The sequence below is a fragment of the Myodes glareolus genome, chromosome 8, assembly GCF_982192425.1.
Source record: "Myodes glareolus chromosome 8, mMyoGla1.1, whole genome shotgun sequence".
In the NCBI taxonomy this organism is placed as follows: Eukaryota; Metazoa; Chordata; class Mammalia; order Rodentia; family Cricetidae; genus Myodes; species Myodes glareolus.
Genome location: NC_142033.1, coordinates 92252733 through 92269088, shown reverse-complemented (window position 1 = coordinate 92269088; position 16356 = coordinate 92252733). Strand labels below are relative to the sequence as shown.

The 16356-nt window shown below is 35.0% G+C and overlaps 1 protein-coding gene across 6 annotated transcripts in view; it reads right to left on the bottom strand.

The window, feature by feature from the left end:
- Usp34 (ubiquitin specific peptidase 34) overlaps positions 1 to 16356 on the bottom strand; it is a 178261-nt gene that overhangs the window by 103953 nt on the left and 57952 nt on the right. For 5 of the 6 annotated variants that reach the window (XR_007232311.3, XM_085692268.2, XM_048435543.3 and 2 more), the window contains 9 exons: positions 13163 to 13288; positions 12859 to 12988; positions 11589 to 11624; positions 11014 to 11144; positions 9803 to 10443; positions 6736 to 6950; positions 2856 to 2971; positions 2642 to 2769; positions 1132 to 1221 (listed from right to left, as the gene is read on the bottom strand). Coding sequence is in view for 5 of the 6 variants with exons in the window: in XM_085692268.2 (XP_085548394.2) it covers positions 1132 to 1221; positions 2642 to 2769; positions 2856 to 2971; positions 6736 to 6950; positions 9803 to 10443; positions 11014 to 11144; positions 11589 to 11624; positions 12859 to 12988; positions 13163 to 13288 (1613 nt within the window). In the remaining variant the exon portion in view is untranslated. The remainder of the gene's footprint in view (positions 1 to 1131; positions 1222 to 2641; positions 2770 to 2855; positions 2972 to 6735; positions 6951 to 9802; positions 10444 to 11013; positions 11145 to 11588; positions 11625 to 12858; positions 12989 to 13162; positions 13289 to 16356) is intronic. The other variant, XM_048435544.3, reaches the window with a different exon arrangement.

Below are 16356 nucleotides of genomic sequence, written 5' to 3'. Positions count from 1 at the left end.
TCTCCCAGACCCCCAGGTTCAAGCTCCAGCACCCACTTAGCAGTTCACCACTATCACATCAATCCCTGAGGGTAAGACACCTTCTTCTAGCTTCCACAGGCACTGGACCCATGAGATACACATAACATGAAGCACCCAAACACATAAAATTTAATTAAATAAATAAAATAAACTTAAAAAATTTAAAAAGCTTTAATTCATTATTTTTCATGGTTTTTTGCGTTTTTTGTTTATTTTTGCTTAAGTGTTCATCTGTGCACCATTTGCATACAGTGCCAAAAGAAAGCCAGAGAAGGCTGCAAGCTCCAGAGGCCAATGGTTTTAAGTTGCCATGCGGTTGCTGAGAATCAAATCCTAGAAATGGCAACTGTGCTCTTAACTGTTGATTCATCTTTCCAACCCCATAATTGGGGTTTTAAATAAAAAAAAAAAATTAGCACCCGTGAAGAGAAAAAAATACTCACTTGGTTTGTTTTGGAGACCATCTTATCAGCTCACTATGAGCAAGAACTGACTACAGAGCAAGCACCAAGTGAAGTACACAACAAAGTCAGACTGTCTTAAATCAAAAATAATACATAAACCAAACAAAAAAGCCTAAGAGATTAGTGTGAGATATACATGATACGCCAATTGCTGAGTACCTGGTAACTACTAAGCATAGGAGCTCAGAGCTTTTTCCTATTGGAGTACTACCCTTCAAAGAATTATTTTAACATTCATTAATCATAACTCTCCATAGGTATAAGGGAATAATAAGGCAGTGTTAAGATTATCACTATAAGGCAGTTTTGTGCCATATTCTAGTAAAAGGAAAACCTAAGACAACGTGAGCATTTATTTTACTGCAGATCATATCCAGTATTCTGCAGTGGTCATATATAATACAAATCTTCTCCCTAAAATTAGAGCATCAAATACTACAGTATCATTTTCAAACTACAAAGAAAACAAGTTTACCTATAAATAAATAATGTTAATATGAAGAAAAGACAGAAAAGAGTATCAAAATATTTAAATTATAAAACCTAATTTCTCTCCTTAGGCACAGAAAAAGCTACTACGAAGTCTGATAATATAATTTGCAAAAAAAAAATCTTAAAAAGTATTTTGTATCTTTTATTCACTTACATTGTAATCCAATGTGTATCATAACTGCTACCAAACTGTTGAAAAGTACCAAACAGTTTTGGAAGAAGACGAAGTGAAATCACTACTGATCTGAAACAGTAAAAATACATATTTATAGAAAAAACCAAGTAACTCTAGAGTAACACAGAAATCCAGTCCTTAAGAATCTTAAGCATAAAAGTTATTAATATACTTTACACCGAAATATATCCTTACAAAAATAATTTTGTTCATAATGCCTATTTATGTTTGTAGGCAAATATTCAAGTTTCAAAATTTTCAAACTAAGACTTAAAATAAGGCTTAGGGAGCAGTTGTGGTAATGCACGTCTTTAATTCCAGCACTCAGAAGGCTGGGAGTTTGATGTCATCCTGGTCTACAAAGTGAGTTTCAGGACGGGCTCCAAAGCTACAGAGAAACCTTGTTTCGATAAAAACAAAAAAACAAACAAAAGTGTGTGTGTGTGTGTGTGTGTGTGTGTGTGTGTTTGTCTCATATGCTGCAAGACACATGTGGAGGCCAGAAGATAACTTCTCTAAAGTCTGTTCTTTTCTTCCCTATTGTTGGTCAAATGGAACAAACTCTGGTTTTTAGTCTTGGCAGCAGCAACTTTACCCACCTATCCTTTCTTTTCAAAATAAACCTTGTATAGAGAGCTGATGTTCAAAAGACTGCAACAAGGAAGTTGCTTTGCTTCTTACAAAATCACTACCCAGAAAGAGGCCATCTATGACTGGACTGGTTTAGCGCCAGACGTCACAGAAACATGCAATTATGTCAGAGAGGAGCCCTCTTTCTGGTCACATTCTTTACTCGCGCAGAAACAAGGTCTCACTATTTAGTTCAGACTGGCCTGAAATTTACACTTCCTCTCTTAGCCTCTCAAGACCTGGGATTATAGGTGTGTGTAACAATAACATTTTCTACATTGTAAAAAATCTATTTTACTGGAGTATAAATGACATAAAAAAAACTTTATATATTTTATGTACTCAACTCTGAGTTCCTAACTTCATTCTTTTAGACACGCTAGAAGTTGAGACCAAAAAAAACATTATCTCCTTAGAATGATTGTTTTGGATACATTAATTTCACTTCTTCAACTTCTTTATACAATATGAGAACGTTCAAGAACTTTAAATGCAGTTTGAACAAAATAACCACAACTGTGTTGCCAGTATCAAAGGTAAGTTGTATATATAAGTATCATAATGAACCCAATTTAGAAAATAAATGCACTCTAATCATAAAAAAAAATACAGCATAGTATTATTAATCCTTTGCTTATGGTAGAGAATAGCTGATCTGGGTGTTGAATAAAAAGAGAACTACCACTGAGAGACAGTGTTGACTTTTAAGAAAAATATCCCTAAACAGAACATGAAAATCACAACAGCTGAGAGGTGAGTGCATCTATACAGTAAACACTATGAAAACAACACACCTATTCTAAACAAGGGCACAGAAAGAACTGTTACTCAACAAGAAAAAATTGTATTTCTTCTTTACCTGTTGTTCCCTAAATTTTCAAGGCAGCCTTCAATGAATCTCATTCGAATCTGTCTATCCGTAAACCAACAAACCAACGAACAGAGAAGTTTCTCTGCCTCATTTATTAATCCTTCAGAAAGATTAACCTACAAAAAATATATATAGTTATTATTTATCTTGATTGAATTTTGCTGTAATTTTTAAGTCCTTCTGGATTTATTATACAACTTACTGCATCATCATCTTGCACTATATCCCATAATAAAGTGTTTCCTTTCTTGCAGACATTATCCAAATTAATGTCTGTCACAGCATTACTGTTAAATTGATGCTTATGAACTGCAGGTCCTAAAAGAACAAAAGATAAAACATTATAGAAGATGACAGTGGAGTGTAATCAGAAATGACAGGATTTGTAAATGAGCAAATTCAAATAAAAGTTGAATAAACTTTTAGATTCCAAAATATTAATAATTACTTCACTAATGAATGAACATCAATAGGTCTGTTAATAGTTAAGACTAAACTAAAATAATACTTTTCATTCTATTGTCTCTAATATTTTTAATAAATATGAATATAACAAGAGAACTGTATGAATTCCTGTAACTCTTATGAAGCATATAGATAACTTATCTGAAATACGACTTTAATCATGAGCCAGGTGGTGATGGAACATGCCTTCAATCCCAGAAATCTGGAGGCAGAGGCAGGCATATTTCTATGAGTTCGAGGCTAGCATGGTCTACAGAGTAAGTTCCAAGATAAGCTTCAAAGCTAAAGAGAAACTCTGTCACACACACACACACACACACACACACACACACACAAAAAAAAATCCCTAGTTTTTTGTTATCTATTTATTTATTTTTGCAGCCTGACTGCTGTTTCCCCTTCTTCTCCCAGTCCTCCAACCTCACCTCCACTCTGCCTCCCCATAACCACTCCTCCTCCATTTCTATTCAGAGATGGGTGTCAATCAAACATGGCATATCAAGTTCAAGGCTTGATAAAGCAAACCAATATGAGGGTAAGGGTTCCAAAAGTTGGAACAAGAGTCAGAGACAGCAGCAGCTCCCACTTTTGTGAATTCCAAAAATTCCCTATCTATAATCCTGAATAAAACTCAAGTCCAAGTGGATCAAAAACCTCAACATAAAACCAGATACACTGAATCTGACAGAAGAGAAAGTGAGGAATTGCCTTTAATGCATTGACATGGGAGACCACTTCCTGAATAGAACACAAAGGCACTAAGACAATTAACAGGACCTCATGAAACTGAAAAGCTTCTCAAAGTATGCTGTCAAAAGTACAAAAAGGAGCCTAGAGAATGAGAAAATAAATTCATCACACCTACGTCCATTAATTTCCAAAATATATGAAGAACTCAAGGAATCAAGTATCAACAAAATAAATAACACGATTAAAAAAAAAACAGGACAGATCTAAACAGAATTCTCAACAGAAGAATCTCAAATAGCTGAGAAACACTTAAAAGAAATGTTCAACATCCTTAGCCATCAGGGAAATTCAAATCAAAATGACTCTTACACCTGTCAGAATGACTAAGACCAAAAACACAAATGACACTCAAGCAGGCAAGAACATGGAGCAAAGGGAACACGCCTTCAATTCTGGTGGGAGTGCAAACTTGTACAATCACTTTGGAAATCAAAATGGCAGTTTCTCAGAAAATCAGGAATCGATCTGCTTCAAGACCACTTTGGGGCATATACCCAAAAGACACTCACCATACCACAAGAACACTTGGTTGTTTTTTTTTTTATTTTTGTTTTGTTTTTCTTTTTAAAAAAAAGATGAAAAGGTTGAGCATAGTGGCATATTGTATACCTTTAACTCTAGCACTCAGAAGCATAAGCAGGTGGGATCTCTGTGAATTCCAGGTCAGCAAAGTTACCTGGTGAGACCCTGCTAATCCCCATCCACAAAAAATATCCTGGACAGAAAGGGAGAGTGAAGAGCACTGGCTGCCCTTCCAGAGGATTCAAGTTTAATTACCAGCACCCTCATGGTGGTTTACAACTGTTTCGTAACTCCAGTCCCTGAGGATCTGTCTCACACCGCCTTCTGGCCTGCATTGGCACTGCTTGCACATTGTGCACAGACATACTTGCACATAAAACATCAGTACACATAAAAATAAATAAAAATCTGTTTTTAAAAAATGTATTGGGATGGGCAATGCCTTTAACCCCAGCACTCTTCAGAGACTGAGTTCTAGGCCAGCCTGGTCTACAGAGTGAGTTCCAGCATAGGCTTCAAAGCTAGAGAAACCCTGTCTCAAAAAATAAAACGAACAAAATAATGTATTGGATGATTTACTTCAAATAGACAATTTAATCAAAAGATTCTAATATAACAAATCAGACTTCCTAAACAACAGTTCTCCAAAGTGGCCATTATTTTATACTCTTCATGAACTTTCAATTGCTATACATTTTTTTAAAGATATATTTATTTTTATTTTACGTGTATCAGTGTTTTGTCTGTGTGGATGCATGCGATAGGGTACCAGATCCCCTGAAACTAGATTATCAGACATTTGTGAACACCCTCTTGGTGCTGAGAATTGAATCTAGGTCCTCTGGAAGGCAGTCAGTCAGTGCTCTCAACCGCTGAGCCATCTCTCCAATCCCATCACTGTACATTCTTTAATATCACTCTTTAAATTTACCCATTCTGATGCATGTATAGTAGTAACAAACGTAAATATACTATAATCATTTCTTCTTTTATAAAGAAACTGTTCATGTCTTTTGTCCAAGTTTTCTGTTGTTGTTTTGGAAAAAGTGTTTTAGTATACTGCCCAAGCTGACCTCAGAATATTCTGCTACGGAAATCCTTCTGTATAAACCTTCTGATAACGTTGAGAATAAAGCATACATCACATCTGGCTTCCATTCGCAAAATTTAACTGCTTATCTCAATGGAGTTGAAGGGATTTATTAGAATATTAATACTTTTGTTAATATGGGTTTGGAGCATTATATAACAATTTGGTTTAATTTCTAACTTCATAAAGTAAAAGTGTAAAAACTAGAAATTAAAAGGAATATAAACGACAAAAGAATGGTAACAATTTGATTAACATGGCATCAAATTAATTCTGGTGGCCTCAAACTACCTTGAAAGACACACTCACAATAATACTGTTTCTATAGTCTGACAGTGATCTATTTACCAAAAACCCAATCTACCAGGTTTTCTTATATTGTAACACTCTATCATTCCAAAATCTAATCTGGTATGTGCTGATGGTTTATAATCAAGAAAGGGGTTAATGTCTTTAAATTGTCAATTCTAAACATTATTTTCCCCTTTTCTTTTCTTTCTCTTTCCTCATTATCCTACTTAATCATCATCATCATCTATTGTTATGTTGTTGTTTGGAAATAGAGGCTTGCTTTCTATATAGTACAGGCTGGCCTCAAGTTTAAGATCCCCTACTTGAATACTGGGACTACAGGCATGGCTCTATTATTCTTTAAACCCCAGTCTCAATTCCTTCAAATCTGGTCTGGTTCTATTACTTTCTTATGTTCAACTGAGAGTGATCTAACTAGCCATTTCTCAAACATTTTCATTACCAAATAAAGAAAAACTTTGCCCTCCCTAACTCCAAGCAATCTGTACCTCTGTCTCTATAAATCTAATCACTCTAGACACTTAACATAAATAGAATTATATGCTATGTGTTGATCTTTTGCATTCTATTTATCTGTGGGTCATAAATTTCTAAAATTCGAATCTATCATAATCATTTTCCAAAATGTTTAACAAATCATTAATATGCATTGTCTTTGCAAGGTGAACATCATTTTATGAAAATATACACTCAATAGCACAATACTTGCTGACAATGCAAAAAGCCCTTGCTTCCAAGACCCAAGTACCTCAAACAAACCTGGCCTCATTTACTATCTGATGGAGTGCTCATAATACTGTCTTGACAAAAAAAAAAAAAAAAAGCTATTAAGTTATTTTGGCACAACCATTTAAACATAACATCAGCAGTTTATTCTTTTTAATCATGCAATTAAATTAGTCCTGGTTTGAACAAGGTAATACTGACTTACTTAAAATCTTACCTTGACTAAGATGCTCGTGGTAAATAGATGCTAAATTGGGAAGATGTTGTTGAAGATGAGATGTTAGTTCTGCATGTGAATTGATCTGAACTAGTTCCTCTTCACATCCAGACTCTTCACCATCAAAATCAGCCATATTTTTTTCTGACTTTGCACTGACCTGCGAGCTACTGCAACTGACATCATCTGCACTTAGCATATCATCAACCATATGTCTACAACACACAGAAAACCATAAACTTAGTAATTATCAACTTTTATTTATCTATGTATTTGTTGCTAGTGATTAAACCCAGGTCCCATTGCAGGCTATGCAAGCATTCTACCACTGAGCTGTATCCTAGCCCTTGAAACTATAAACTTAATTGGACACAATTTTTTTGTTTGTTTGGTTTTTACAAAACCAGGGTCTCACTATGTAGCTCTGGCTGTCCTGGACATCACTGTGTAGATCAAGTTGATCTCAAACTCACAGAGATCCACCTGCCTCAACCTGAGTACTGGGATTAAAGGTACTATGGGATTAAAGATACTATGCTTTGCTATAAACTTTTCTTTTTAAAAATCTCTTCAATAACATTTAGCACAAATTATTCCACAAACAGAAACTAAACAATGTGGTGTTTAGTTGAAACTGGGTTGAAACATTTTAACAATATGTAATATTGAGACATTTATAAATACTATAAAGACTCCAATATGTGGAAGTTAATTTTATAACATATAACAATTATATTCAATAGTATATGAATATTAATATATCTCACTTCAACTTCACAAAGAAACATTTTAGGTAATACTAGTAATATATGTTATATACTATTACATAAACTCAATTTCACAAAATGTGAAACCATAAGTATTCTTTACATTTGTTCATGTGAGTACATTATCAAATGATATGATAGAGAATACAAAATATTCCAATTTAAGGTAGTAATCTAGGAAGTTGTTGTTAACGAACAAGACCCAAAGTATGAATCAACAGTATACCACAAACATAACATGAACAATGCCCTGCGTTTAATCCTTAGTAGCACCAAAAAACTTCGAGTCTCCAAATCAATTTTCTCCAACTCACAAAAAAAAAAAAAAAGCTACTTAAGTGGCACATATTTCTAAATAATACCACATTGGGTATATTTCAAGATATCAAAGACAAAATGATGATAAAATTAAAAAAAAAAGATTAGGACTGATACAAAGACTCACAAGTAATACTGTATATACAGAATATGGAAGAGCCATAAGGAAAATTTCAATTATCAAAACTTTTGGGGTAGACATTTAAGATCTATTAATTTTGAGTTTTTAATTTATTATGGGAGTGGATCAGTGCTATAAAAGACATCCAATCTCTGAAACTAAATGTAGTTCTCTGCACCTTAGTTTTACCACACGCTATCACTTTGTCATTATCATGAGTGCTACTAGATACCATCTATAATGTAAGGTATTGGCCAAATGTTCTAATTAGAGGTGTTTTGGCTCCCACAGAGATATCTAACAATGTCTAACTACATCTTTTATTTTTGTTATTGTTCCAAAGAAGGGATACTGGAATCTACAGATAGGGGTTGAGGATATTGCAACCATGAACAATATCAAGGAAGCACTCAGACAGTTAAGAATTCAAAACCAGAGAATGGTTCAAAACATCAGTAGTGTAAAGAGTAAGAAACACTGCCTTGAGCTGGAAAGATGCTCAGCAGTTAAGAACACTGCCTGTTTTTCAAAGGACCCAGGTTCAATTCCCAGCACCCACATAGTAGTCCACAACTGTCTGTAACTCCAGTTCCAGGCGATGTGACATGCAGGCAAAACACCAATGCACATAAAATGAAAATAAATCATTATAAAAATTAAAGAAACCGGACCCTTAAAACTTGAATGCCCCTATGATAAGAATAAAAGGGAAGTAACATTAAAATGAATACATTTATAGCTAGTTCATATATCTAAACTAAATTCTGGAAAACTCATCCTGATAAACCAACATCTGTCTCACCACAAAACCAAAATTTAACTAGTTATACTGACAAAAAAATGACAGGTTAAAAATTAGTTACATAGTTGTAGTAATCAAGGTAGCCCATGAAATTCTCACAATAAACCCCGATAGTTTATTAACGAAAAAGAAGGTTTTCAGGAATGTTGGCCATGATTGTTTTGGTTTTCATTTTTTAAAAAGGAGGTTTACAGGCATAGGTCTGACACAAGCCTGGAATTCCAAGCAGATGCAGGCAGATCTCTGTGAGTCTGAAGACAGTGAGACCCAATCTCAAAAAAAAAAAAAAAAAAAGAAGAAAGAAAAAAAAAAAGAGAAATTAAAAACTTAGTCCCACCTATTTCTATAAGTAACAGAAGCACTTATTGCTAAATGCAAAAGATATACTTTACAAACACAAAAATCTTTTACCACAGATACCCTTACAATAGTAATCCTAAAATCAGAAGGCAGTGTTTTTCAGCAACATTTAATTCAAGTTGCTACAAGCAATCCTTACATGTGCTTTTAGGGAACAGCTATGACAAAGAGTGGGAGATACAAATTTATGCTGCCTAGTACAGCATTTGCTATGCCCATGTGGCCATTACACAGAGATGTATTGTGACTTTAGCGATATAAACTGAGGGGAGTCAAGGATATAGCTTAGTAGCAGATGCTTGCATGGCATTTGCAAAGAGCCGGATTTAACTGCCAGCTCTGCAATGGCAAAAATAAATGTAATATTGAATACTTAAATAGAAAAGAAAAAGTATTTCAGATTTTATATCAATTAATGTGGTTATGATCTTTAAGTATTACTTGCTTAAATAAAATATGTAATTAATATGACTTTTTTCAGTCCTGATTGAATCCAGGGCCTTGAGGTACACTAGCAGCAACCACATTACCTTACATTTTGCATTTTCTTAAGTTGACAACAAAAAAGTTAACATTATCTATTTGAGAATTTCATTTATATTTTTACATTATATTACCCCTAAATAGTACTCAACTAAAATAAATAGCAACTGAAAGAGTAGAAATACAAATATAGTATTTATTTTTAAGCATTCTTACCCATCATGATGGTGGTGGTGGTGGTGGTGGTGGTGATGGTGGTGGTGGTGATGGTGGTGGTGGTGATGGTGCTGTGGACCAATAAACTGCCGACAATTAAACAATTCATTCCCAATAGTCTCCCCAAGGAAGTCCCCGCTTCGTGTGATACAAGACTCCTGAGAACCTTGTGCTATGTGTGCAGAACTCATTTCCGCTGAAATATCATGCTCTGGGTCTTCAGAGTGTGCACAGGCATCTAGCATTCGTATTCGATTATCTACAGGTGGTAATGACTCAGTATTAAAAACCAGGTCCTTTCCTGTTCCACTGCTTGTCCCATTTCTTTCAGATGTGCCTTGGGATTCCCCCAAGCAAATGCCTGCTTGACTCTCTAACTTTCTGTTTCGAAGTTCTGTGCCACAACTATTTTTGGGAGGATTGTGACCATGATCATCATCTTCTTCTTCTTCTTTAAGGGCTTCAATGTCTGCAATGTCTTCTGATTGCACCTCACTTCCAGGACTACCAGCTGACTGGCTCGCATGGCTTGAGTTGACTCCATTACTAGATCCATCGCTATGCCCACTACTGCTACCAGGGCCACTGCTTCCATCTTCACCACTGTTAGCAGTCTCGTCAGAACTTCCTTGCATGGATTCCTATATTTATAAACAAATAGATTTAAAAATTTATAACAGTGAGAGAGAAACTAACACGTAGATAATAGATGTTAATATCTTTTTTAAAATTACCATATTTATTTATTTTAAGTGTCTCTATGAACATGTGTTATGGCACGCACATGGAGGACACGGGAAGGTCAAGGACAGCTTTTCAGGAGTTGGTTCTCTTCTTCTGTGGCTCCTAGGGGCCCTTGGTTTGTCAGGCTTGATGGCAAGTGCCTTTATATCTGAGCCACCTTTTGAGCCCCACAACAAGTTTTGGGGCTTGTTTGTTTGCTTGGTTTTTTAGGACAGGATTTCTTTGTGCAGACTGGCTGTCCTGAAAATGGAACTCACTCTGTAGATCAGGCTGGCCTCGACAATACAAATTTTTTGAAAATGTTGTTAATAGTACTGCAATATTATCTTTGAAAACAACGAAATAAATATAAACTCAAAGGATGTCCAAAGTCCTACATAAAGAAATTGAAGAGTAGTATTTATATTCCCAGGTCAAATTGAAACAGATTTCTAAACCCTGTTACAAGACACCTTCATGTCACTTACCTCCGTGTCAGAAAGTCGCTGCTGCACATGCTTGGTTCTGTTAATAAGCTGCTCATCCATTTCAATGTCACTGGCTCCACTCTGATGTGTATCACTGTTGTCACTACTTTGAGGACTTGCTGCAGGAGACCCTAAAATCGATTTTTAAATTTTTATTACTGATTTAAATTAACATGCATCTGATAGGACACCACACTTTGATTCCTTGAGGTATTTATCAAACTTTATGCTAAGCAGCCAAACTACAAGCTCTAAATTTGTTGTTTCTAAAAAGGATAAAGATAATCTCAATTAAAATCTAGATACTAATGATTTTAAGCAAAACTGGTAAGATGAGGTGTGGGGCTATATCTCAGTGGTGCAGTAATTTGCTGTCTAGCAGGTTTATGACTACAAGAGTTGAAAACAAAACAAAACAAAAAGGCAAGATGAGAATTTTAATAATGTCTTTTTTTCAAATAAAATTGTGACTCGAGCATACACTGCATAAATATATACACTATACAAGATCCACAAGCTCAAAGATCACAAAAACTCCAAGTCACACTGTCATGCATTTCTAAGACTTGACTTACAAGGTGAAGGAGCTGCTCTTCTCAGCTCTTCTTCCTCTGAAGGAAAAGGGAAAAAACAGGAGGAAAACATTCTAAGTGACTGACCTTCGCTAAGACAATACAGACGTTGTCTATGTATGTAAGATACAGATAGGGAAACCTGTCAATTATTGTGGGTGTCTGCACAGAAAAACAGTAGTATATAATGTCAAAAGAAAACTGGGTTTAAGTGCACACACTTTTAAAAATTCCTTCAAAATTATTCATACATGCACCAAAAAAGTTAGAAAAACTGATATGCAAAACTAAAAAGAACTGTTATCAAGTTCTAATCCTTAAATTACCTCTAACAACCAAGTGGTGGTGGCGCACGCTTTTAATCCCAGCACTCGGCAGGCAGAGGCAGGGGGATCTCTGTGAGTTCGAGGCCAGCCTGGTCTAAAAGAGCTAGTTCCAGGATAGACTCCAAAGCTACAGAGAAACCCTGTCTCCAAAAAAAAAAAAAAAAAAAAAAAAAAAAAAAAAAAAAAAAAAAAAAAAAATCTCTAACAGAACATTATGTACCTTTTCCATATTTACCAACTTCTGAAAACACGTGCATTATTTGAGGGTGAAATGAAAAACAATAACCAAAACCATCTTATTAATCATTTCATACAGAGCCTACTTCCCATTACAAATAGGAATCCTGTCCCAAATCTCACTTAAAATGAAGGCAAACTTCTGACTACATGTTAAATATCTTATGTAAAAATGCATAGGATTTTAATGTGTCTCAGACTGTGTTTATTCTAAGATTTTACAAGTCTAAACACAAAATTCATTTTTAATTCATACAATTCTTTAACGATTTACTTATGCATTTTATATATATGAGTGCTCTCCTTGTAAGTATGCTTGCATGACAGAAGATGGCATCAGATCCCATTAAAAATGGTTGCTGGGAATTAAGTTCAGAACATTTGGGAAAGCAGTCAGTGATCTTTAATTGTTGAGCCATCTCTCCAGCCCCTCAATTTATGTACTTCTTATACAAAACTTCCATTCCAGGCTAAAAATAATTTTACTTATTATCTGTAGTGCACTTAGACGAGATGGCGATAGTTAAAAAAGATGTAGGACTTTCTATGTATATCAACATGTCTTTATTCAACAAAGATGTTGGATTTGGAGTGTTATGAATTTTCAGATTAGGAGTGATCAAAATGTACTAGCAGGAAATAATTGACACCTTATTAATAAACTCAAAATCCAATACAAGTTATTTCAAAAAACAATATATTTGACTAACCTTTTTTATTTCCAATGGGCATATTAGTGTTTAATAAAGATGCAAAAGAACTCTGCTTAGATAGTTGGGCCTTAGCAGCAAGTGCATTGTTCCACAAAGCTTTAATTAACATGGATGCCAAGTACAGTGTCTAAAAGAGAAAGATTAAGGTTAGAGCCTCTGGGGCAGGGCAGACATATAAGAAATTTAAAACTTCTAAATGAATTTAAACAGTACATAAATTACAACTAAAGCTATTTGAACAATTATGCAAAATTCTAACATGCAGGAAACAAAACATATGAATTTATTCTCAATGTATTACCTGTTCAGTATGAACACTTGGCTCAAGAGCTGAGACCAGATTAAGTAAATGTCTAAGTGGCACAGGATCCAGATTCTTGATGAGTGAAGGGAATAAGTCATGAATATATCGACTACAGTGTTTCAGCTATAAAATAAGAAACAAAAGTTTAATAAGTTCCCCTAAGGAAAATTTATTGATACGAAAAAGCTAGGTTGTACCACTGTGCATTCCATTGCGCATTCCCAGTCCAGCTTAACTCCTCTATAATCCTCTACTGCATTTAAGTGTTGGGATATAATAAATGATGCTTTTCTTGTTATTTAAAAATAATTAGAAAAGGCTAGGTTGTAAAATCGACAAAAACTTTATATACTGGTAAAAGACTACTGATTAATAAATAGCATAAATGGCGCTATTTTTAAAAATTGAAAACAAAATTTAACTGACTTATCTTGGCCAAACAAACTACAAGCTAATTTCTAGTCAGAAAAGGGAAGCAAATAAAAGCTTTCAGAATTCTTATATAAAGAGAATTTCAATATCATTAATATAAAAAAATTAATGGGCTTGGAGAAATAGATCAGTGATGATATATTAGAGTGTAAAACCTTGGTATGATCACCAATGCTAAAAATAATGGCTATATGGGTGGAGAGATGGCTCAGGTGTAAGAGCACTGGCTGCTCTCACAGAGGTCATGAGTTCAATTCCCAGCAAACACTCAGTGGTTCACAACCATCTATAATAATGTGATCTTCTGACATGCAGGCATGCCTGAAGACAGAACACTGTATACATAATAAACCAATCTTTAAAAAATGACTATAATGTAGGCAATTAAAACCAAGAATAGCCGGGCGGTGATGGAGCATACCTTAAATCCCAGAAATTGAGAGGCAGACAGGTATATTTCTGTGAGTTCAAAGCCAGCCTGGTCTACAAGACCTAGTTCCAGGACAGCCAGGGCTGTTACACAGAGAAACCCTGTCTCAAGAAACCAAAACCAAAACCAGAAAAGAGGGGGGGAGGGAAGAAAGGAAGAAAAAAAAGAGGGGTTAGAGAGACGGTTCAGCAGATAAGAGCAAGTGCCTGAATGCTCTTCCAGAGGACCAGGGGTCAATTCCAACCGTCATGGCATTTACCTATGACTCCAGTTTCAGAAAATCTGACACCTTCACACAGACATAGATGCAGACAAAACATGAATGGATACGAAATAAAAACAAATAATTTTAAAAAATAAGCAAGGTGAGGGTGGCTCATGTCATTAATTCCACCACTTGGGAGGCAGAGGCAGGTGAATCTCTGTGTTCGAAAGAAGCCTGGAATACAAAGAAAATTCCAGGTCAAGGTTTTACACAGAGAAATCTTATCTCAAAGAAGCCACATGGTGGCTCAGAACCTTCTTTAAATCCTGTTCCAGGGAATCAGACACTTCCTTCTGGCCACTGCAGGTACTAGGCATGCAAGTGGTACACATACATACATTCAGGCAAGACATCCATACACAAAAACAAAAAATTGCTACTGTCTAAGGAGGCAACTCACCTTTGTGAATTCCATACTCGTGGTTCTCAAGTGTATCTTACTTTCTAATTGACCACTTTTCTTTCTCTTAAACCTACTCTTATAATTTATATTAACTGAAATAATAAACTCCAAATCTACTTGAAACACGGAAACAGAGCATGTTCAAAGATGGTAAGGAGCGCAACACTTCTCCAAAATCTACCAATCCTATCTGTAATGTCTAAAATTAGAATCGTTTAGACAATTCCAAAATATTAGAAGAATAGGGAAAAATATATTTAAAGAAATAAAAAATGGGGCTGGAGAGATGGCTCAGAGGTTAAGAGCACTGGCTGTTCTTACAGAGGTTCTGAGTTCCATTCACAGCAACCATATGGTGACTATCAACCATCTGTAATGAAATCTGACACCTTTTTCTGGCCTGCAGGCATACATGCAGAAAGAACACTGCATAATAATTAAATAAATAAACAAAATAAATAAAATCTTCTTAAAAAAAAGAAATGGAAAATGACATGACTAAATGCTGTATTGGTTTCAAAAGAACACACACTGAAATAAAGAAGTCAACACAGGATATAAAAATGAAATTCAACAAAGAGATAGAAATATGGATAAACGCACACACAATGTCACCAACAAAACCAAAACCAAAACAACACTGGCTATTAACATTTCTTAATATAAATGAACTCAATTCACCTATTAAAAAACACAGGTTAAAAGACTGGATACAAAAACACAATCTATCCTTCTGCTGCATACAAGAAACACACCTCAACCTCAAAGACAGACATTACCTCAGAGTAAAGGGATGGGAGAAGAATTTTCAACCAAATGGACCTAAGAAACAAGCTGGTGTAATTATCCTAATATCTAACAAAGCAGAGTCCAAGTTAAAATCAATCAAAAGAGGGGCTGGAGAGATGGCTCAGTGGTTAAGAACTTTGCCTGCTCTACCAAAAGTCCTGAGTTCAATTCCCAGCAAACACATATATTCACAACCATCTGTAATGAGATTTGGTGCCCTCTTCTGGTCTGCAGGGATACATGCAGGCAGAACATGGAATACATAATAAATAAATATATCTTTAAAAAAAAAGAAATAAAGAATGACATTTCATACTCATCACCAGAAAAACCAATCAAGAGAAGTCTCAATTCTGAATGTCTATGCCCCAAATACAAGGGCACCCACATTAGGAAAAAAAAATTACTAAACCATAATAACACATTAATAATTAATAATTAACTCTCACCACTGGACAGGTTGATGGACAGGTCGACCAGACAGAAACTTAACAGATGTTATGACACAAATGAACTTAATAGACATCTATAGAACATTTCCACCCAAACACAAAAGAATATACCTTCTTCTGAGCATCTCATAGAATCTTCACAAAACTGGATTAAATACTCAGTAGAAAAGCAAACCTCAAAGATATAAAAATTATAATGACCCCAAGTATCTTATCAGATCACCACGACTTAAAGTTAGAATTCAACAACAATACTAATTGCAGAAAGTTTAATTGGAAATTAAATCACTGCTGGGTCAGGAAGAAATAAAGAAAAAGATTAAATAATTCCTAAAATTCAATGAAAATGACTGCACAATTTACCCAAACTTATGGAACACAATAAAAGCAGTGCTAAGAGAAAAGTTCATAGCACTAAAT